At 39.0% G+C, this 23,503-nt stretch overlaps 1 protein-coding gene across 1 annotated transcript in view; it reads right to left on the bottom strand.

Annotated features, from left to right (window-relative positions):
* KYNU (kynureninase) overlaps nt 1-23,503 on the bottom strand; it is a 52,854-nt gene that overhangs the window by 16,359 nt on the left and 12,992 nt on the right. Inside the window, exons 4-10 of the mRNA XM_035556096.1 lie at nt 18,810-18,871; nt 17,678-17,749; nt 16,169-16,243; nt 14,671-14,817; nt 10,887-10,951; nt 8,353-8,476; nt 7,524-7,597 (exon numbers count right to left, since the gene is read on the bottom strand). Coding sequence (XP_035411989.1) covers nt 7,524-7,597; nt 8,353-8,476; nt 10,887-10,951; nt 14,671-14,817; nt 16,169-16,243; nt 17,678-17,749; nt 18,810-18,871 — 619 coding nt within the window. The remainder of the gene's footprint in view (nt 1-7,523; nt 7,598-8,352; nt 8,477-10,886; nt 10,952-14,670; nt 14,818-16,168; nt 16,244-17,677; nt 17,750-18,809; nt 18,872-23,503) is intronic.

Raw genomic sequence — 23,503 nt, 5'->3', positions numbered from 1 at the left:
GCCCCGTTATTTCCATGCAGACAAGTACTGCCAGCAAGCCCTGACAACAATTTCAGTGGCAAATGAGGAATAATGAGTGTGATAGTCAGAATTTACCAAACAGCTGTGAAAATGTGTGTTTCACATAAGAGGCATGATGGCTTAAAGCAAGTAAGAGTCATGAAGCTCTCTAAGAAGCTCCTTGCTCAGTGGAGGTGTATGGAAATAACAAGGAGAAAAGGACAACAGTCTGTGAACATGCTTTGCTGGACTTACTATGAAAGGTGTTGTGGGTGGGGGCAGGCAAAAGAAGTGATCTAGCTTGCCTACAGCCATAGTGAAGATAAAATAGAATTGACCAGGAGGAAGGAAAAATGTGAAGACACGTGCCCTGGGGAGAACATCATCCTGGGGAGAAGTTTCAGCCAGGAGGAAGAGGGAGTATGGGGAGCAGAAGCACTACAAATGGAAACAAATAATCACAAGTGGTAAATGAAGAAAAAAAATATGAATATACATCCACACAACACCCCCCAGCATACACACAGAATACCAACTTTGCAGGAAATAAAGAGGCTGAGTTATTTCCTTAACCTCAGCAACGACCTTCCAATTACCTTTAAAAATGCTTATGGTTTGATTCAAGTGCCACCTGTGATATGAATCACTATAGGAGCTGTGCAGATGCACTGAGAGCTGCAGCTAAAGCCAGAGAGGAATTCAGCCAGGAGAGGGACACATGTAGCTCTGGGGGACATGCAGCACAGGAGATCCCATCTGAATCAGCAACTGAAAACTACAGAAATGTACTGCAGGGGACACAAGTGAATAAAAAGGTAACAGTACTAATGGCACAGAAGTTTAAGGGCTATGGCTGGTACTTCCAGCTTAGAGCAATTCTGTGGGACATGCCATGATCTTGAAGCACGTTCAATAAGGAAGAATTAGAAACAAATTCCCTACTGTGGTCTAATAACACATACATAGCAAATCTCATTTTAAAGGGCACGTGTAGAGAACAGCTTTAAATTAGAATCTTAGGAGGAAAGCTTCATAGCAAGTACCCCAAATGGTAATCTATGGTAAAAAAAAAAAAAAAGAACAATAATCAAATACTGAAAGTGAGTCAACATCTAGTCAACATCTAGGGGAAAATCCCAAATGCAAGGTTGCATTAGCAGCACAGTTCTGCACAGAAGAGAGCTTTTACCGGAAGTGACAGAAGATTTACTTGATGATTTTACTGAAAATAAACTTTTCCTCCCTAAGAGAGAAAGGTTCCGTGAGGTGGGTACAGAAACACACAGATTAAGAGCAGCATAAAAGGGGAGATCTTTCTGTGATCCAAGGCATACAAAGGAGGTTTTCTTTCCATTTTGTCAGAGGTGTGTGACGCCAACTCAGGCACTGCATCTCTGGAAGCTCATTCAGCAGGAAGGAAGCCAGCTCGTTGCCTTCCCTTACGGATAAAATCAAGGCACAGCAGAAGAATGCTTTCAAAACTACCTGTCTCAAAGTGGAGAACCAAGGCACAAAGAGCAAGCAGCTAACAACACATGTCCTTTGAAGTAGGAGAAAGAAATCACAGCAACCATAGAGACTCCAAGGAGAGCCCCGGGATCCTTTCCTTGCCAGCTAACAGGGATGTAAGAGCTGCCCCTAGGCTACATTCACCTTTCCATCAGCTTAAGCCTGTTGGGTTCCTTTCATGTGTTCGAGCAGTTGTGTCTTACACCATCTGATGAGAAAAGCTTCAGGCTGCAGATGGGAAATCGCATTTCTGAGGAACACAGCCACTTCCCTCTCGCTTCCAAGGGTAGGAGTGGGAAGGGGCCATGGCAGAGCAGACTAAGTGGTTTATGTCCTGCCAGCATGGTCCAGAAGGAGAGTTGCAAAAGAAATTTGAATTGGCTGAGGTCTATCATATAAACTGTTGCTGGAGAATGAATACCATAAAGACCTGCAAGAATTTGACCAGCCTCAGCCAAAAAAAAAAAAAAAAGGCTGTGAGAAAAATGCTTGAAAAGACATTTTTTCATATTGTTGTTGGAGTTTTGGACAAACGAAAGAGCAAGTTGTCAGGCAAAGATTTAAATATACATAAAACCCCCAAATCTGCCTGCAAGCTATCTGCAGATGTCTGCAGCCAAAACCACCAATGCTATAAATACTATTTGAGAGAAGATATGACTCACAGAAGCTAAGTGCTTATACTTGACTGTTTATCTTCGCTTATTTCAGTGTTTTGATGCCTACAGAGCAGGCATCAAGAGCAGATACCAGTCCATCACCATACTTGTTAGAATTACTATAGTTGAGAAATTTAACCGGAACCACATCTGATTTTCCACATACTCCATTGTAAAGATCAAGTTTTCAAAACTTATAGTAAATTGTGCAGCATGGGAGGACAAAGGGGATGACAACAGCACATTACTTTCACACGCACTCCAGCTATGCTGTAAGTGATGCAGACTTGACATACAGCAAATTTATTTGTACATGGTCCCTTGAATTTACAAGGGGGAGAGCTCCTCTCTCACAGACCTTAAAATCCAACTAAGACAAAGATGACACAACATAATGGAATACCTTCAGGGAGGAGAATGAGAAGATTATGAATAATGAGAAAGGAAGCAAGGCTGCTTGAAGATGCAGCTTAATTACAAGGGAGGATTTGAAGGAAGATAGAGAGAAATGCTTGACAAAGAACAAGGAGACAATCAGGAAAGCAACATAAAAGGACGTACAGAGCTGAAAAGATGAAAATGGAAATAGATGTGAATGAACATTAACCTCTCTTTTTGTCCCAAAGACTCATTCCAAAGTTAAAAAATGCTCTTGGATATTTGCCATTCTGTTGGTGAATCCAAGAACACACCCCTGCAGGCCCATCATGGGTCTAGATTGGCCTAATAAATCACTTGTCCCAAGACAATGCAATTAAGCCTAATTAGCCAATGCCTTTATTCCTAAACAGTCTTTTCCCAAGGGAGATTTTAACTTTTGGTTTCTAAATTAGCTCAAGGAGCTAAATTGCTCTCATCTCCCTGGCAAAGAAACAGTTCATTTCTACCTTAATACAGGATACTTTATGCACTCCAGGGACACGTTACGCTCCACGAATAGCTTGCCTATACATTACCCCACAATTTGAGTGCACTGGGACCAGTGACAAACCCTTCTGCACACAGCAGCGTGTACACTGTCTTCTGTGACCACTGACTTTCCACCTTGCTGCATTGTGTGCAGCTTCCTAGAAGTCTCGGTATTGCTTCTCCAGATCCTCCTCTTAGCCAGGCCAGGGTGCTCTGTTCAGTTAAAATTTTCAGTAATGCTAATATAGTCAGATATGATAGACTCCAAGGGTCATTGAGAATTGGCCCATCTCAGTCTATTATACCTAGGAATATTTTAACCAAGAACAGCTTTACTTTTTCCTCATACCAGTGCAAAAGTTCACGTACCAAAAAGACAGGCAAGTCTCAGTAAAGAAGCCATTTGTGCTCTGGTATTTTCATTGGGACCATGAAGTCCAAAAGAAAAGTGATCTAATAGAAATTGACATCTCACCTCTGTGTATGAAGAATTTGTCTGAAGATACCTTGTCCTCAAAGCCACTATGAAATAGTTACCTTTGTTTCTTCTTTGATAACATTTTTTTTTATCCTATAGCAAAAGCCCACATGCTATTTGGACATCAGCTGCTTCCTGCACACGCAGCACTTCTTCACATCAAAACTTTTTATTTTTAAACTCTACCTGCTCTAGTCTGTGCTAAAGTTAAGTCTTGATAAATCCTTTTGCTTTAAACACTAGACTATGTACAACTTTCATTTAATCCTCTGCCAAGGCTTATCTATTATTCTCCTGGCTGCTTTACATACATTTATTTCCCTTTCATCTTTTAAAATTATGCCTTATTTTTTCTTACAGGGATTAAACTAGGACTTTTTTCTTCTCCTATCTCAGGACTCTGTGAGTTTGTCCCCTCCCATCCCTTATGCCAGCTGACAGCAGGGTTAAACTCAGTGTGCATTTACAGCTGCAGATACACTGCTGTGAATACCTGACTTCTGCTGTGACATCTATCCCAGGTCCTCACCAACTTTCACATTTCTTTGTAGGTAACTTACTTAGCAAGTTTTATCTCTTCTTTTTTTTTTAGTATATAAATGAAGAAATTGAGCAGCAGAAAAAAATAATTGTTCTTGAACCCAAAATGTGACTCAAGCTGATTATCACTATTATTCTGTCGCCTTAGCGCTGTCTCTTGGAAGTCTCCCCTCTGCAACCCAGCTGAATTTACATGGAAATTTGGTGGCTCAGGATCAATCTACAGCCGCTGGCCAAAGTGTGTCTGTAGTGTTTCATAGCTCTGCTCTGTCCAGGTCTCCTCCAAGCGAAAAATTGCTCTAGCACAATTAGTCAAGAATATATTGCACTGTGATATATAGAACAGGTATTAAAAAGAACTATTCGAATATTAAAAGAGACTTCAGAGGAGCTGAGATCATGAGAGAATAGGGATATATGGGACCCCTATATGTCAGATTGATTCAGTTTTACAGCTGTGGAAAGAAAGATAGCGGACTAGTGAAGGACTGCTCAGCACATTCAGGTACAGATATTAATTAGGATGGTTACAACATGTAACTTTTAGACCCACGGCCCTTGCAGTGAACTAGAGGACCATACCTAAGCTAAGCTAAGCCAAGCCAGAGTACAGGAAGATGTTTGCAGTGACATAGAGGAGAGCAGAAGAGCCTGTGCTGTCCATAGCCTCCATCTTCTGGCCATCAGGCCTAATGATCAAAGCTTACTCTTGGACACAAATGGTTTTTCCTAACTGGTGAATTGCTGGTTTCAAAAGAGCTTGTGGGAAGCCTGTGCATGAATAAATTGAAGTAGAATCCGTGCTGATTTTTGTCTGTTGGGATGTGACACATGGTATGGCTGCATAACGCTAGTTTGGGGTTGCTTGTTTCAGAGCTACGAAACACAGGGTTTGCCACAACCTCAGTCTATAGACTCAAAGCACAGACCAGTTCTGGCATGGCCCTAGTTGCTGGTGATAAGGCTAATAAGTTCATATCTCTATGCAGAGCTCCAGGTGCATTAGAAAAAAAGCAGAAAATAACTGTTTTGTAGTCCAGGGAGCCGGCTGGATGGAGCAGCACCTGTGGAGAGCAGCTGGAGGGAACCCCATTTCTAAAACTGGGCATAGCTTAAGCACAAACATCCATTTGCTTACAATATTCACATTAGCAAGACTTGGAATGAGAAAAAAAAAGCACACTTAGGGAAATCAGAGAACTTAAAAAAAACAAGCCCAAGTGTCTTTGATGAAAGGCAGTAGCTGGGCTTGAGGCTGTTAAATAAAAAATTTGGATTAAGCTGTTTGGTTTTCAATAAGTACCTAAGTCCTTTTTGCCCCAGCAAAGTAATAGGAAAAGGCACTTGGCAAATGTTTCAGGTTTGCCTCTCTGAATTATGATCAGAACATACATTTTTATATTAAAATACCATATGTTAATCCAATATAAAAATAACTACCCAGTCAATAACTTGCAGAAAATATGAAGGATGAAACAAATTAAAGAAATCTATACAGGTGGGTAAAGTGACTTGCAAAATACTGATCATGAGTTAAAAACAATATTTCAGGTGGTTTATATGACAAAAGGCTATCAACCAGACTGGAATTTAATTAGCTGCTTATGTGTGGGCTGGGATGCAAAGAAACGGTGTTTGGTCCTCCTGTTTTTAAATGAAGTTGTCTGGCCACTGGGTGTCATCCTTGATTCAGATGACAGCCAAAGACGTTTTTTTCAGATACAACATAAACACTGCAACTTCCAGAGCAGTTAAATTCCACTCTATTTGATTGTACAACATATAGCAAATTGCTCTGCATTTAAATCAGCTATAAAATTGAATACTTTGACATAGACAAATTCTCCTTTGTCTCACTATCTTATCTGGAGACCTGAAATGGCTGGTTGATGTGGAAAAGAAAGAAAAGCCATGCAAACAGGGCATATTAACTACAAACAATTTGATGAGTGATTATCAAATCTCAGAAAATATGAAATAGCTATGATTAAATAATGCAAAGGATCTATGCAGGGAGTTTGAAAATATATTCTTAATTGGGTCCCAGGCTGGAGAAAAACAAAACTATTTCATACAGGCATTTGTATTTAAGACATTCAGCATCCAGATTCAATACACAAGTTAATGACTATGTATGAAGAAGCAAGTTCAGGAAAAACTAATTTAAAACCTTACCTACAATACCAAGCTAGTGCCCTCACTGAAGTTTCAAAATTTCATCAAGGGGAAAGAAATACTCTAAGTCCTTGATTTTTTTTTTCATTCCTCCTATTGCTATTCTGTGATTTCTGGCTGGCCCTCTTTTTTCCCCACTGCCCAGCATCTTCCCTGCTCCCCACAGCCATGGCCCAGGGGTTTGGCCATGAGACCAACTCCTGCACCTAAGGGGGAAGCAGCAGATACTTTTCCAGAAGAAATATCCAGGTATTTGAAATATGTGAGGATCGAATCGGCTCACAGCAGGTCATATGTCATCCTAATGAGTTTTCTGTTATGGGTGACTGAGAAGAACTTATCAGCGTTATTCTGTTATCTCCTGGGAGTCTAGACAGTCTGAAACCAGCAAATAGTGCAGTGAAGCTGCTTATTATAATATTATTTCTCTCTGAAACCTGATTTAGTTTGCCTTCCTCAAGCTAAAATAAAAGCAAGTGCCAGCAATTTCTCCAAAGATTACAGCCAGAATGTGTTTACATTTGTCAATGCATTAAAAGTACTAATCCTACTGTTCTTAATATACATCGAGTACAGACATATAACGTCCTAAATAACAGGTAGTTGTTTTTTAATGCAGCTAACCTCAGTTCTCAGCACAGCTTTTCATGGATTATAAAATCTTTGAGAACACAGATCTCCACGTAATGCTTCCTAGCTTTACTGGTAGATATAATTTTAATGAAAACATGCCAGTATTAAAGAGCTATTAGACAGAGTTGAAATTGTCTTTGATTTTGTTCACCATCAGAGACTTCAATGATTTTAAAAAATCCATTTTTAAAGCAAGATGTTAAGTATTCTCTTTACATTAAACAGTCTCACAGGCATGATTTGGGTTACTTATTTTTAATATTATAAGCGTTCTCTTTTATGATTATACTTAGTTTAGAACAGATAGACTTCAAGGAGGAAATTATTTAAGATGTGAGCACATACATTAACAATTTCAAAATATAGCAAAATTAGCATAAAATAACCCTTCTGAGCTAACAAAAATCAGATAACCAAGTTATTTAAACTTGCACTACCCTTTTCATTAAGGCAATAACTCAGCAACAAATATTAGTCTGAGTTTTCTTTGAAGCAAGGAATTTCTTCTGCATCTGTCCATATAAACATATGTATATACATGCATACATATAACTAGTCTGTGACTGAGACTGCTATGTACTTTCACAGCACCTTTTGAATGTGTTTAGAAATAAACTTACGCTGGTTTAATACTCTGGGAATGCTTCTCATGAATGTAGGCAGCAGCTAGGCCTCCTGCTCCAGAATTTAAATACTGTAAAGAAAAAATCATCACGTAAGCATTTTTTGTGCTCATTATCTGTAACAGAGCTTTTCTTCCCTCACCCTGCTCTATAAAACAGACAAATTTCAATATTTCTCATTGTTTCTAACTTGAGATCTTAGCATCTGTCTCAAAGTGTTAATGTAGGTATAAGCAGATGCATTTTTGCAGATTAGTTCTGAAAATATTCTTGGTTTACATATGATATTTGAAGTCTAGAAGAAAAAAGGCTGAAGCAATCTCATATCACGATATATATATGCCAAACAATTCACCTAACTGTGCCTACTGTTTCTTAATCTCAAAATAAATTGAAGAAAACTAAAAGATACCTTATTGTATGATCTAAAATTGTGTTTAGACAAAGATGTTTTCATATTTAGAGGTCATTTATGAAAATCGCATAACTACAAGATTTTTTCCATGTGGTAAGTAAGAGGAGAGCCTTTAATACTGTGACCACAGATCAGTATGAATATCACAGCAGATGTTCAGCCACCACTAGCATCCACCCACTAATACACACAAGACTTTACAGGTCAAACAAAAAATTACCGCTATTATCTTTTCTAACTTCTTATAACAAAACCACTACTAAAGCCAGCGTCCATCTATTTCTTTGAACCAGCAGCCACAACATTCAGCCCAAGCTTTCATCAACAGCTCAGCTCTTTTCATCTTACCTGTTTGGTGACCCATCACATAAATGAGATCACAGAAAATCTCGAACAATGAATTAATTTTACCTTGTAGGAGCACCAGCAGGCAAAATCTACTCCCCAGTCATGCAAATGAAGATCTACGTTCCCAACAGCATGAGCCAGATCAAATCCAACAAAGCAACCCTGCAGGAAAGAGATGTTTAATATGCTACTTACCAAAATTATCATTACTAAAATTATTTTGAAAAAGTATATTTAGAGTTGTATACATTGTTCTCTAGTCAGGCATGTTATTGATTCCATCTGTTATTAATTTTAACTAGAAGCAAGATTTCTATTCCATAAAGTTTAGAATCATGAATTGTTTTACGGCCTTGTCTTCAAGGACACTTGGATATGATTTAGATTCCCAAGTTTTTTTCTCATGCAGTAAAGTGGAATTACTTGAAATAAGTATTCAGAATGAAGACAATATTTCAATAAATTGTATTACATGACAAGTCCTAGCCAGAAAAACAGAAAAGTAAAATACATACCAACACTATTCACACAGTAACATTGAATTTTACTTCGTACTTACGCTTAAGGTTCCTTTTGCCCCCCAGTTTCCAAACTCTGAGGATCAACATCCTATGCAACACGTGGATTTTTAAGGACTTGTGTATTTGTCCCTAAAATTTTCAGATACATTGCCATTTCTCCATTAAAAGTGATGTATTTTTGATACCACAACTTGTGTAGGGCATTAAAAAAATAAGCACCACAGAGGCATAGATCACAAAGTAGCAGTTTTACACACAAAATTGCCACTGGATGGCAGCATTTTTTAAACTAAAAATGTCTTCATGTCTTTGCTATTTATTTAAGGACAGATAAATGAAACTGCCTTTTGTGCCTGGACTACAAAGAAAATGCTATTTTGCATTTTGCTTTAAAAAAAACACAAACAGTCAGCTTGCAAACAGCATGGTAGGAATAAGAGTGAGAGCCCAGGCTTCAGAAAAAACAGCATCTAATAATAAAATAAAGTTTTGTTTTGTTTTTTAAGAATCTCTTGCTGTTTCTTGCACGAAGGGAGTCTGAGCTAAATTATTTAAACAATACTTCGGTATATTTAATCTTCTGTGTAAGATAGTTAACAATTTGAATTAAGCAGCATTTTAAGATGTGACACTAATTCTAGTGGAGGCATTAGTGAAGTTAGCTTGAGAATTCACCCCCCAAAGTGATGGGAAGAAAACTCACTGCTGTAGAGGTTGCACAATATAAACATTTGCTATTAAACAGAACCAAAGTTCAAATAAATATTCCAGCCTTCACACCCTCTATGTTTTTGTCCTCATTGAGGCACTGAGGAGCAAGTTAAGCCAAATCAACAGAAATGGCGAAGCTGAAGCACACTGAATGCCCATGGGAATGCTCTCATCCAGAAATGAAATGGCTTTGGTTCAGAGAAATAAGCTACTAAAGCCAACCTGCTACTGAATAAGAAAATTTAAGACATTAACTTAGCTTCAACACATCAGTTTTCTGGATTTAAACATTGACAGATTTACCTTCATACATATGTCCCACACAAACTTTTTAGAAAAACTGTTATGAGAGATTCACTGGATTCAGTGGAAAACAGGAAAACTGTAATGCATTATGAGTCTTGGAGAATATATGCATCTGGCAGCACATGAACAAAATTAAAACAAACAAAAACCAGTGGTTTGTTGTAGGAGACATTGACACTGGCTGGCAAGTGTTGTCTTGCACCAACACCATGCACTTGTAGCCCTCAAACAGGACGGCCACCAACATGCCACACATGGGATATATTTGAGACCTTTTAGCAGCTCCCCACTGATTTGAAATTGCTTGACAAATCCTACAGGGCACTGTTAAACTTAATGAGCCTGAAAATCTTCGTTTGGTGCAGACAGGTTTTCCACATCACTACAGAAAAGCCCACTAGTGTTTTGTTCAAGTCATCATCTGCAAAAGGATGTTAGTGCTTTGCTTTCCTGGGAAGGCGTCTGGCACGAGTTGTGTGAACAGCAAATGTTTAGCCACACAGATTGCATGAAAAAAGTAAAACAAACTGAAACGGCTCTCCCTGCGCAAGCCACACAGAACAGGGGCTGCGTGGGAACACTGCTTCCCCAAGCTGGGGGAAAACAGAGCTCTCCATCTGCTATGGGCAAGGAAGAGGACATGTGCTCTCCCCTGCCTCTTCTGTTTTATTCTAATATCTAAAAGTCATTTCTGCAAAGAGTCTTGGGTAGCTGCTGCTAACCAGCAGGTAACAACTCAGCATGGACAATGACATTTGGAGAGAGGGAGAGAAATGATAGCTTCACACAAGCAAAGCTGGGACATTTAGAGAGAGGCAGGAAAAGAAATGAAGATGAAGGATCTTAAAGCTCTTCCTACTGGGACTCAGGAGATTAGAATACTTTACATACGTACAGAGACAGTGGAAAGTACAATATAACTTATGAAATGAAAATTGTATTTGAGAGCTAGAGTCTCCTAGAAGTCAGCCATTTCTTCACTGACAGAAGAATAAAACGATTCAGCCCCCTCCATCCTCTCCAGCAAGCACAAAAACATGAAACAAGGAAAACTGTTACATCCTCTTCAGCGTGCTGATGAGTCTCTCACACAATACACTGTAATTTTGATTTATCTGAGAGACCTAAGATGGAAAAATAGCCTGAGGTAATTTTTCAAGCTTAATTTAGTTCATTTAATATTTAATGACTTAATGAAGCTGTCTATGTGCAGAGCTTTCGCTCTGGAAGGAATCTTAACATACATAGAGAACTTAGGAAATTAGCTTAAAAAATGTAAAAGGAAATCAGTAACTTAATTCATAAATGATTGACCTCAAGAATCCTAGGACATTTTCCAGACCTCCAGAGCTTGCAGCTCAGACCTCTAGCCAAGCCCTGATAGGGTACAGCACTGCAGAATTTTATTTCCATTGTACATTACAATTAAGACCACCTGTGTAGGACTTTCCTCTCTGCTACACTGCTTGACTAGCAATTCTTTTTCCTCCTCAAATGACACTTCTACCTTGCACTGTCCCCTTCTCAGTTTCTTGCCTGTCAGCTCCCCCCAGCCTTGTTTCTTCTGCTCAGGAGCATGGGGTCATTCACTACCCTTCATCACCAGTAAGGAGAGCCTTGTGGTTTTTTTCCTGTGAATATGACTTCTCAGGCATATCCCTCTTGTAATGTAAATTTAAGGACTTCAGCCATTCTGTATTAATATCTCGTGTATAAGAGTCATTGTAACCACTGCTGGTTTCATCATGTCCAGAAGCTCTAGAAGGAGATGTGGTCTTCAAGCTCACACAGTTAGTGTCCTGAAAGCTTGTCAGCCTCAAGACAGAAACAGGACTGGATGTCAGACAAACTAAACCCCCGTGCAGCTAGCTCTTTCTCAGTCTGCTGCATGGCATCTGGATTTCCCCTTCAGCCATCGAGTTAGCTTCTGAAGAGTGAAACATCTGCACAGCAAACTACACTGTCTCCACTGAGGAAGAGCACTGGGTCCTAAATGCTCAAAATATTCCCTAATTAGTCCAAACTGGGCAGGGGAGGAGTAAAAGCAAAGGTCTGCTCCAAGCAGCACATGGAAAAGACTTTACGAAATAGCTTATAAGTCAAGACGGATGAAATCCCAGTATAGTTATGTTTACTGCCTCACATACGCAAGATCAGTGCTGATTGCCATTGTTAAAGTAATATAAGTGCCTATATTTACACAGAAGGACTAAGGAACAATCATCAGTAAGGGACCAAGATGCTCCTTGCTTCCAGGACAGCCCACTGACAACTACAGACTGCAAGGAGTTGAGCCGTCCTTGCTCTGGTAAGACATGGACAGAAGCGTCAGCATTCAGTCCTAGCCAAAAATTTCCTAGCATTGCATTCCAAACACGGGGCTCATTTGGATGCACAGCAAAATTCTTCACAAAATTAAATGCGAAAAATTTCAGGTAACTTTTCTTTAGAGAGATTAACAGTACCTGCTCCCTTTGCACCTCACTTCTTAACGACTGTACAATAGTTCATCAGGACTTCTTTCCATAACCAAAAATAGTAATATTTCATAAGGGAACAGAAGAGAAGAGCCAATTTCTTATGAAGACCCAACACTTTGCTCTTTTGTAACCAGAATCCAAGACCAAGAAGCAGCAGGATACAGGAAAACCTCCCACCGCTATTAACACGACAAACTTTTCATGAATTGCTGATTTAATAGCTGCTCAAGTAAATATTTGCAATATGAAGATTGTTTTTAAGTGTGATGTAACAGTATGTTATATAGTGGTTTTGTGTAAACAAATATCACTTAACCCAGAGAGCAGAATTCATAAGGATGTTGAGCTAAGTGTATCTGACAGTGGGGTAACAACAGAGCTGTCTCATGCTTTGGAGGCTCTCTGCGCACTCAAGCACTTCAAGGCTGAATTACTTTTCTTTAAATACACTTTAGACATTTCAGGTCATGAATTTACCTGGATCCTAGTCCTACATGCACTAACCACGAACTGGTTAATTAAAATACTTTATTTCTTCTCCTTCCTTTTTGAAATATCTCTGGAAGAGGAGATTCACTTGCACCCATGGTGCTTCTAACAGGCACGCAGGTGGAAACACGTTTGACATCTATCTGGGCCTGCTGGGGGACTGAGCTGTTGTCTGAAATGGCTCTCCTCTTTAGTAAGACGATACAGTTTCTGTATAGGTGTACAAAGTTTGTGTCTACGTCCATGAGGAGGCATTCATGGGGACTCCGCAGCCCACGCTCCCTCCTGCATGAGTTAACATTTTTATTTGCATTGCCTTATGGAAATTTTTAGCTCTCTAAAGCAAGTCCTGTTTATCTTCTCAAATGACAATCAAATACATTTTTGCTCCATATAATGAATTATTGGTGACTATTTTTCCCATGGAATACATGATCTTGGCCATTCTGAGTTCATTTATAGACTTCAGTGAAGCTACAGCACTTCTGCTGCTTGGATCACGTGTCTCACAGTGCAGTGAGCGTCTTTAAGAGAGGAGATAAAGTGATAGGTTTTTTTCCCAGATTGTTCAAATTTACAGTAGAGGAGAAAGATTTCAGTCACTTTTTAGACCCTTCACAGAGGAGGGTTGTGGAAGAAGCAGTACACAAACAGGTGTTGGTGGCTGAACAAAAGTTCTGATGCCACCAGGAGCGCGACTGAGCATGGCACTGACTGGCATCAGCCTATTAATCACCTGTCTTCCTTTTCATCAAGTGTTTCAGCCTAGCCTTCTGACTACTTGTTAGCAATAAAAGTACTGGAAAGAAAGGCACCATGAGGGTGTTGTTTAGAGCTACATGGAGCTAATGCACAGACCCTTTTGCCTCTGCAGCTAATTCCTCTCCTTCCTTTCTTCCTTGGCTTTCTGCATCTGTGTCAAGAAGTTGGTATCATTTTGTACTGTTTGGGACCAATTTTGTCACCAGGCGCTGCTCAGTGAGAATTTTTTTTATATACAGAAAAGTTTCCACTACCAATCCTACAGCAACAGAAGATGTATACCCTGATATGAGCCAGGAAACTCCCCAAAGAGATAAATATCAAATATAAATAGTTAACTCATTTGCAAAGACCCAGTGATACTAATAAGTTTTTCCTTGAGTGGTTTATATTAGATAAGGTACATCCAGTAAGAGGCTGCCCCTACAGAAAGTCTGGTGACCTCCAGTTGATAAGAAGACTTAATTAAAAACTATTTTCTCTTGGATTCTCGAGGCAATTGAGACAGTTAAAGACATTTTACAGCTATGCCCATAGCACACACTGTCTGCAAGTTCCTAAGGCTGAGTCATCACTTAAACACAGCCATCTTGTGATGTTGATGTGCTTCACATGGTGCTTGTTTTCTGAAAACTCATCTGTGGAATCAGAGCATCGCTGGCTGTGTGGGAGCTCACCTCCCTGCTCACGGGGGGCAAACACCACCACGGTGAGACCACAGGAAAGGAGGAAAACCATGAAAGTCTGCCAAAAAGCAGAAATCTAGCACAAATAAACCTTTAAAGATTGGGTCTGTGATTACCTCCTCCCTCTTCTCCGTTGAACTTCTTGAAATTCTGTCTTTACATGAAAGCCTGGTAGAAGTCAATAGTCATGAATAATTTCTCCATATACCTTAAGTTCCACCTGTGAGATTGCTCTCGCAGCCCTCTTTCTTCATGCAGTGCACAGTCCCCAGAGGATTTGTGCACAGCATGCTTTTACTTTTTATCACAGCCCCAGAGGTTTCCACATATGCTGTTCTGTTCCACAAAAAGTGGAAATTTAAAACATTTCACAAGGAAAATCGATCTAAAATTGTTTTTTAAAGGATGGGTTTGGAGCAATCCTACCTTTTCTTGGCCAGCCTTTGTAATTCTGGGGATGTCAAACAGCTGGCCCGTGTAGTACTGCACCCCACTGAACAGAACAACAGCAATAGAGTCCCCTTCCTTCTCAATTACAGAAAGGATGTCTTCAATCCTCAAGGTCTCCTCCCCCTAAAACAAAGTTAAAGCACGCATTTTACATCAGCTCTGACAGTAATGAAACTGTCATTTCTTATTTCATAATCTATATTTTACCATGAGCCATGCTGCTTGCATAAGGAGATCAAAAGCAAATCCTTATCATGGTAATGATATACAAAGGTAGAGCAATAAAGTAGCCTATGAGTAAGTTACTTCAAAAAAATCATTAGCAAACTTATCTTGAAGGTACCAGTTTTAAAGTGTCTATTCACTTCATATTCTAGCATGCTTCATACTCTTTAATATTTCAGACAGATTTAATTTACACTGAAAAACAGCATATATAATGATTTTTTATGTGGCATCTGAAATTTGTGACACTCGCGAGGCTTAAAAGTTGTCTATCAGTTTCACTCTGTACTTTTCTGATAAACTCCATATCCCACAGGAAGCTATTATAAACCTGCCATATTTATATTTCAAAAACAATAAGTCTCAAATCATCAAAAGTACAAAAATCCCCAAACCTGGGGTCATTAAATATAGAGGAACTTCAACCAAAAAAAAAATCATTCTTGATTCTTTACAGGAAAGTTACTGCCCCATCCTCCTAGCAAGGGATCATGTAAAACATACCACCACCTAGGGATCAATTAGGCAGTGAAAACCTAGAATTAAATTAGACTTGTTACTGAAAAGAGCTTGGGCAAGACTGTTGAATTGCAAGTATTGTAACTGTTATTATCTCAACAATCTTTGCAAATCTATCAAGCATTCAGGAATGGGCTCTTTACTCACAAGATGACTCAGATTTCAGAAGCAAAAGGTCAGCATCAGTTTATAGTTAGGTGGCAAAGTTCTTAATACTTCAAAAAGTGAAGCAAGGCAATCTTTCAAATTAATCTGAATTGCATATTACTCAAAGCAGACCTTTCCCTTATTCTGTGCTGATAAAGACACAATGCTGTTCATATTATGGCAATCTTTTACCTTAGGACACTAAAAGGACATTGGGGCTTCTCAATGAACTGCTATACTTTTGTAGTTCTCTCAGGATGCTGTCAGCTTTTTACAAACAGGAAAAATAGGGAAAGTAACATTTTTAAGGTAAATGCACTAGTTGAACCAGACAATTATAAAATGGGCTCTAATACCAAAAAGCATACCCAGAAACAGAATATGCAATTCAAATTCTACCTAATTTAAACTTAGGTAAGGCTTGTGTAAATCTGTCTAAATAAGTATTTAAGTGTTATAAAGAACACGGACTACAGCTTCTGCAGGCAGACACTAAAATACCTGGGAATATACGACTACTCTCATACGAAATACACTTCTGCCCCTAGCATTAGTGAGGAGAGCTGACTTATGTCTCACCCACCTCTCGTGGCTGCATCATGAGCATGCATTTCTCCACATCAAGTCCATGAAGCCGAAGCTGGGACTCAACAGCATACTGCAAGAGATTTCCACGCATAGCATGTTAGTGTAATTACATAAGACAACTAAAAGAAAAAACTGCCAGGCACAGCAGAACTTCAGAAAAGGGATTCAGATGCCTGCCTTTCACTAAAACTACTGCTTGAAAGGATAATCCGACTCCTCCAAAAACATTCTAGATTTCCTTTGGTTTGAAAGACATTAGAATGTAATTCACAGCAGACAGCAAGGATAAAGTCAAAGCCTAAATCCTATAGGATGAGCTCATGGAGCAGAAAGAGGGTGGAAATGCATTGGAGGACGTGCTTTACTACACGCCAGCAAGCAAAGCTTGCACAGATAACAGCCAAGGTGAGAACACAGCAGCACAATCTATAGGTCGTGCTGTTTAACTGTAGTCCTTGGTCTGCACATTTTGCTTGGTAGCACATACTAAAACCCAGGCTGTTACATATGCACTGCTGTTTGTGCAAACGAGGTTTGGTAGGTACATATATGCTGGCCCACGCTATCCTCACATCTTAAATTTGCTGCACAGCTGGGAGGAAACGAGCTCTCAACTCTAAGGTTATTTTCAAACTCTTACCCACTTATTTTTATCAATAAATAATAGTTTGGGAGATGGCATAAAATCATCAAGTAATACTATAAGATAGTTCAAAATTACTTGACAGGAACCAAAGTGTTATTAGTTGCACAGGGTTTTAATGAAGTGTCATAGAAATTTAAGAAGATGGAGTCCAAACGTACAAGTGCACCTGGAACAAATGCATGAATAGCATGAGCATTATTTAGAATAAAGGCAATTTTGAGTTAACACATCTGTGCTGCCTCCTTCATTACAAATAAACTTGTTAGTAGTTTGAGTTGTTTCTATTACACTGTAGAGATCAAGTTTGTTATCAATTTCTATGAATTTATGGAGTTGATAAAGCAGCAGTGGGCCACAAACCCAAAGATTAATTTGCTCTAAGCTGTGATGCATGGACTATTGTCTCTTATTTTATAGCAGACAAATTATGTTTGAACTAGTAATCTAAAGTGCTAAGAACAAACATTTCCATCTCTGTCTGGGGATATATAAGTGTTAATGTTGTGAATTTGTATTGATTTGGTTTCATAAAGTAAAACAGCAACAAGAATTAATAAAACATTTACAACTTCAGTTGATTTCGGTCAGTAGTTTGCTCAATGTCTTTAAAAAAGACTAATAAATCAATGTGCCCATTCAATCTTTTCCTCTTGTAACATTTTTTATTTGAACAAAAGGAGTAAAGCTACGATCTGTAAAATATGCTGAGCTCAAGAGCTCTCAAGAGCTTCTGACAGATTTTTTTTATTGTAATGTTACTTGGACAAGATGAGCTAATAAATATTCAAATCAAGCTACTGATATTCTTTGGAAAAATATGATTAATAATACAAATATGGTGAAATATTAATTCCTTACGTGGTCAGAGGGAAAGGCTCTGGCTTCTAGAAGAATTTTATAGCGTCTTGGAGTAGGTTTAAAGAAAGATAGCTGTTAAGAACAGGAAAAAAAAGATATGTTGAATGTACATAAAGCAGAGATGAGAGAGATGTTTCCAGTATGTAACTTAATAAAGACTGTTTTACTTTCATGCAGACTACTGAGAATACCCCAAAAATCACAAATATTTCTTTGTCCATATAACATTTATCAAAGTAGGAAAGTGTTATAATACTCTATTTCATAGATTCATAACAAAGGGCTTATAAATCCAACAGTGAAAATTTGCATTTACAAGAATCAGTGTCAGTGTCAAAGCTTTACTGTGGCCAGGGAAGTCAGGATTTCACCCTACTCTATCTCTCCCAAGCTGAAGCAGAAGTATAGCAAACAGCACAGAAGAACTGAATTTCCATGCCTGCCCTAAAACATCAGGGCTGCTTACATGGGGCACAGGTCTGGCTGCGTTGCACCTAATTCAGTGCAAAGCAGCCAGGCTAATTAGCTGCATATAGCCCCATCCTGCCCCTGCTTCACGTGTCTTAATTTGAGAAAGGTCAGAGACCTGTTACAGAGGACTAGGTCCAGAGGATATACATTTTTTTTTTTTTTTTTTGCATGAACCTTCACCTATTCAGTTGAATCAAGACTTCGGTAGCACTGGAGAACCATGGACAGTTTTATATAACCATCAGTAGACCTGTTCATAACAAAATCACGTCTAAGGCAACAATTTTATAAAACCAAACAGATTTTTGTGCTGTTGTATGGTTATATAAACAGGACTAAAATATGTGTTTTAAATTTATAGAAATTAATCTCCAGTTTCTCAAGTTCTGAAATTTGATGTAGAATCCAGAGTTGAGCAATTATTTAGAAATGAATTTTAAATAAGGTATCCTCTCTGAGGACTGCTACATTACGTCGTTCAAGATACAAGTCCCAAGACTTAAGAGAAGTTATGCTTTATTATGGTGCTTTCTTTGTAAGGTCCCTACAAAACATTTTGCTTACATTAACAAATAAAGGAAAGGCATACTTGTTAACACCATTCACAAATGAAGGAAAAATTTGTCAACACAGCATCAAATAAACATCGTAAAAGACATACCATCTGGAGGTGCAAATTAACAGTTAGCCCATTCATTAAGGCTACTTCATGTCTTTGGGCTCCTGAAATAAAAAGAATATATATATATATATATATACACACACACACACACATACTGGCTGGAATTTTCTTTACAGTTTCAGAGAAATCTAGTATAGCATTGAGAAAAAGGTATGTTTTGAGTCAATGTCTCTCTAAAGACTAGAAAGTAAACAAACTTTTGAGGTGTCACAGTGAAGAAAAAAGATTTCTTGTCTGACTCACTACGCCACACTGGCAGGAAAATATTTCTCTTCAGGTCAGCCACAGAAAACAAAAAACAATGAAGTATTTCCATTTCCCAGCAAAGCACTAGCAGATTTATTATCATTAATACCACAGACAAAAATCAGGTCATAAGTCTGTACGTAAAGCAAGCCTTGCAGACTTATTTTTGTCATAAGTTTATATGTAAAGCAAGCGAGAAAACATATTGAGACAATCATCTGTTGTAAGCGGTTACAGAGATGTCAAACTTAACCTCATCCCCAATAAAACAACTAGCAAAAACGTCCTATGAATATATCAGGCCATTATTAACGCAGCAGCTTAGCAAGAAGCCACACCCACGTAGCCCCAGGGAGGGTAATAACAGATGCCTTTTGGCTACAGCTAATCACAGGCAGAGCTAATGGAGTACCAACTAATTGTTGTTATTACAAAGTATTTAGTAACGAATTCGCAAACCCTTATCAACCACTGGTGAAAGGTTTCAGGCAGAATGAGGGACTGCAAGGCATGGCACTGCACTGAGATATGGAGAAAAATCAATCCTTATTTCTTTCCATTTTGCCTAATATCTGTCACTGAAAAGCAGTAATTCACCCCTGACAAATCAGGGTGTTGAGTCCTCTTCAGCTGGAAGATGGGCTTGTGTGCTGTTGCTGCAGTCATCGCCCATCGGCGGAGTCTGCTGCAGGTGGAAAGAGGTTGTGGGCAGGGAGGGATGAAGACAAGTGTGTGCAGGCAGGGAGGGCAGCAGCATCCCTGAGATGCAGAAAGAGGAAAGGAAAACATGATGGGGCAAAAAGAGGAAGGGAAACCACAAGAAAGAGAGAGGTGTATCCTGTGTTTGTCTTGTCCCAACCTCAGAGGAAGCCAACACAGGAAGAAACACTCCCACACCACATCCCATGGAGCGTAGCTTCACTGAGTTATGACTTCACCAGCCTAGGCAAGACATAACCACAGGCTGAACTCAATACAAGGAAATATAACCCAAAAACTTGGAAATCTGTGAATATGAATGGTTTCTTCATAAACTCTTGCCAGGCAGGCCTCAGCTTCTGCCACTGCAGGAAAAGCCAAGAACCACTCTGACTGAGGCATGCAGTGGCCCTTCTTTGTGTTGCTGAAATCTGTAAGTATTGGACAAAGATCTGTCAATTGCTGTCAGGGACTCTGAAGGACCTGTCCAGGGGATGAGTCAGGGGGGATGAAAAGTGTCCTGAATAATCTCCCTCCTCCAGACACTCAGAACTTCATCAAGTTTGTGGGAAGAAGGTATAAGTGAACTTAGTTCTTCAGCGGGAAAAATAAGCTCTTCTCCTCGCTTAAACTGCTCTCCTTTGCTTTTTCTTCCCTCTGACAGCATTGTATCTGCAGGCTCCATGCTGCTGGAAGGGGTCACCTTGTTGCTGTTCTATTGCAGATACAGAAGACAGCTAGAGAGTGATTGCAGCTCAAAAACAGTGTTATTTGCAGTCTTAATATTTCTATGGAACTCTTGAGGCTGAAAAAAAAGGACAGCATCAAGAAATGGTATTGTTCTCATTTCTCCCTCTGCTCCTTCCATGAAATCTGTGGCTTTCACAGCAAACTCTGCATGAGCAATCCTTTGCCCGCTGTACCATTTCCATATAAAACAAATGGTTAATCTGTAGATCACTTTTGGCTGCATGCTAGCATCCCAAATTAAATATGACACTACATTTGTCATGTAAGTCTTGGTCTTCTGTAAATTATATATTTATTAAAAGCCTTCCATTATTGAATTTCATGCCCACAAAACAAACCTCATCCGTGTCATTGGAAAACTGTTATCCTTTATAACCTGCACTGTGTTTCAGAAAGCAACCTTTCCATGATCCAATTAACCTATTACAATATTCAAAGACCCAGCACACAGGAGACAATTATGTTTGCTTTCTTTATTTCCTAACTTTATACCGTATCTCCAAGACAGGCTAAAACCTGTATGTTCTGCTTGATAAATCTCCTCTTTAATAAGAGGAAGCAGCATTTGCAAAGTACAACTTCAGAGACAGTTATGATTGTGTTAGGCAGACACTGCCATCCTTCTCCATTCTGACTGCGGCAAGAGCCTGATCCATACCAGAATAAGTAAAAAGCATTTTGTAAAGTGATTCAAAAGAGGACTAAGGGCCCCAATTCAGAAGACAGTTTAGTTATTTCAAATAAACCTTACCAAAGTCACTACAAATCTGCTCAGCACTCAGTCTTCCCTCAACAGAGGCCTGTGCACACTGTAGAGGAGCATCCATACAGTTAATCTCATTCCATCAGAAGGTGATCCTGCCAAGGTTGTAATGTTCTAATAGAGTCTGGTAGGAGCAGCTGAGGTTACCAGCACCACCTTATGCTGCTTGGTGTGAGTGTGGAGAAAAGCTTTGGCCTCCACTGACCTTGATTCTGCATTTCGCAACATATTTACTACTGTAACTTTCATTGAACAAGAAAATGTGACTGCATTTAATAAGCAAGGTGTTATATCACTATAAACCATTAAATGGACAGATATTTTACAGTCTTTAGCAGATTCCTGAATAAATCTCAAATAATTTTTGCTTACTGCTACTTAGAGTGAAAAGTGACAATTCTTCTTCTTCCATAACAAATTAAATATTGAATAAAAAGAGTAAAATTCTGTTTATACTCTTACATTAAAATCACCAAAAAGGGCAATTCAGAATTCACTCAAGTCATGCACGCTTGGTATCACACTTCGCTGGAATAAACCTTGCTGGAGTACATAATAAATATCATTTTAGCAAAACATTTTCCTCACATTTATTCTTTTTATCTTTTCACTGTTATATAAATATTAATGCCACTTATTATAATGTATCTAATATTTGGGAAATATTAATTGGCTTCCCTTCTAAGGACATCATCCGTAGATCATGAAAAAAGTTATAAGGGTACTATCTAAACTAAAACCTGCTGCTGTGTGTATCTGAAGACCAGATTTCAACCCAAAGAACATTTTATATTTTAATTAAACAAACCTGAGAAAAGCCTGGAGAACAAAATCCAAACTGATATTGACACATCCTTTATTGCTGAGGAAAACAGGACTATGAAAAGCTTTCCACTGAAGTATTTTAAAACTAAAATAGGTTAATTGGTAGGGTGACCTCAGCCGTCATCATTTTCATAGAAATCTAAAATACATGTATCACACTTTGAAATGAACAGAGTTGCCATAAGTTCAGAGTAGTCTGACCTATTTGATAAAAAAGTGGCATCGGATGAGATTGGGGAAAGAACAATAGGGAGGCTGACAAGAAATTAGGTGAAGTTTGGTGAAGTTTAAGCAAAGCTCTCATTTCCCTCTCCTCACAGCCAAAATATTTCTTTAGTTAAATAATACGCACTGAGCTGGCAGCCTCTGCAGGTCAAATGGTAAAGGGGAAAAGCCTGATTCTCTGCTTTCTGCAGTGACATTTAACCTGAAGTTGTAGTCAAATTGACAGAGGCACCGGGGGGAGGTCAGCACACAGCCCACAGCATCACCCCATGGGGCAGCAGGTTTCACCATCAGACCGATGGCAGACATTTGCAGAATTGATGCCAAAAAAGGTGACAACAAGGGGTTCATAACTGCCCTCCAGTTAATTAAGTTCAAGGTTTCCAATCCAAAAGCCCTTACTATTCATCAAGGTAGCTGTGTGACAAGTCACATTTCTCCACCTGCCCACAGCTCCCCAGTTCTACACTGCCAGAACAAAAACATCAACTTGCCAGAAAAGACTAACCAAATCAGAGAAAAATCAGCTAACCCCTAAATCGGCTGTGCCCACCATTTTGACAGATTACCCTTATATTCTCACATTTTTATATTCTGTGATATGTACCAGATATATGCACTGAGCTTGCCCTTGAACATGGTGAAAGCAAAAAAAAAAAAAAAAAAAGCACTTTCTTCACCTCCTGAGGAGCACCAGGTAACAAGTTCCAAAACCAGAACCCAGGAAGACAGAAGAACAGATCTGAATTTCAGGTTTTATTTCATACTGCAAATAGGATTGCTCCACACAGCACAGTGATGCTCAGTGTAGCCATGCTGATACTTATGCTATCTCAGTATTTATATCACAGATAGGCCAAGTATAAGTGTTTTTCTGTACTTGTTATGGTCCAATAATAATTTCCTATACTCTACTGGTTAGGAAGCTTCATGGAGAAGTCAGAAAGCTCGCACATGTTCCCTTCATTTGCTTTAGCGGTTAAATTTATAAATAAGCCTGCTGTTAAACATTCCTTAATGTCTTTCCTGCTGTTCAGAATCTATTACCTTTTCTTGAAGGAGAAAACACACCCTTCTCATTGAACGCTTGTCTATAGCTGGAGGAGAAATTACACAAGACAATATCTAGCATACAATAGGTCAACATAACTAATATTTTTCCTTA

This window comes from Cygnus atratus, chromosome 6 (genome assembly GCF_013377495.2).
Source record: "Cygnus atratus isolate AKBS03 ecotype Queensland, Australia chromosome 6, CAtr_DNAZoo_HiC_assembly, whole genome shotgun sequence".
Classification (NCBI taxonomy): Eukaryota; Metazoa; Chordata; class Aves; order Anseriformes; family Anatidae; genus Cygnus; species Cygnus atratus.
This window is presented reverse-complemented; position numbering and strand designations above follow the sequence as displayed.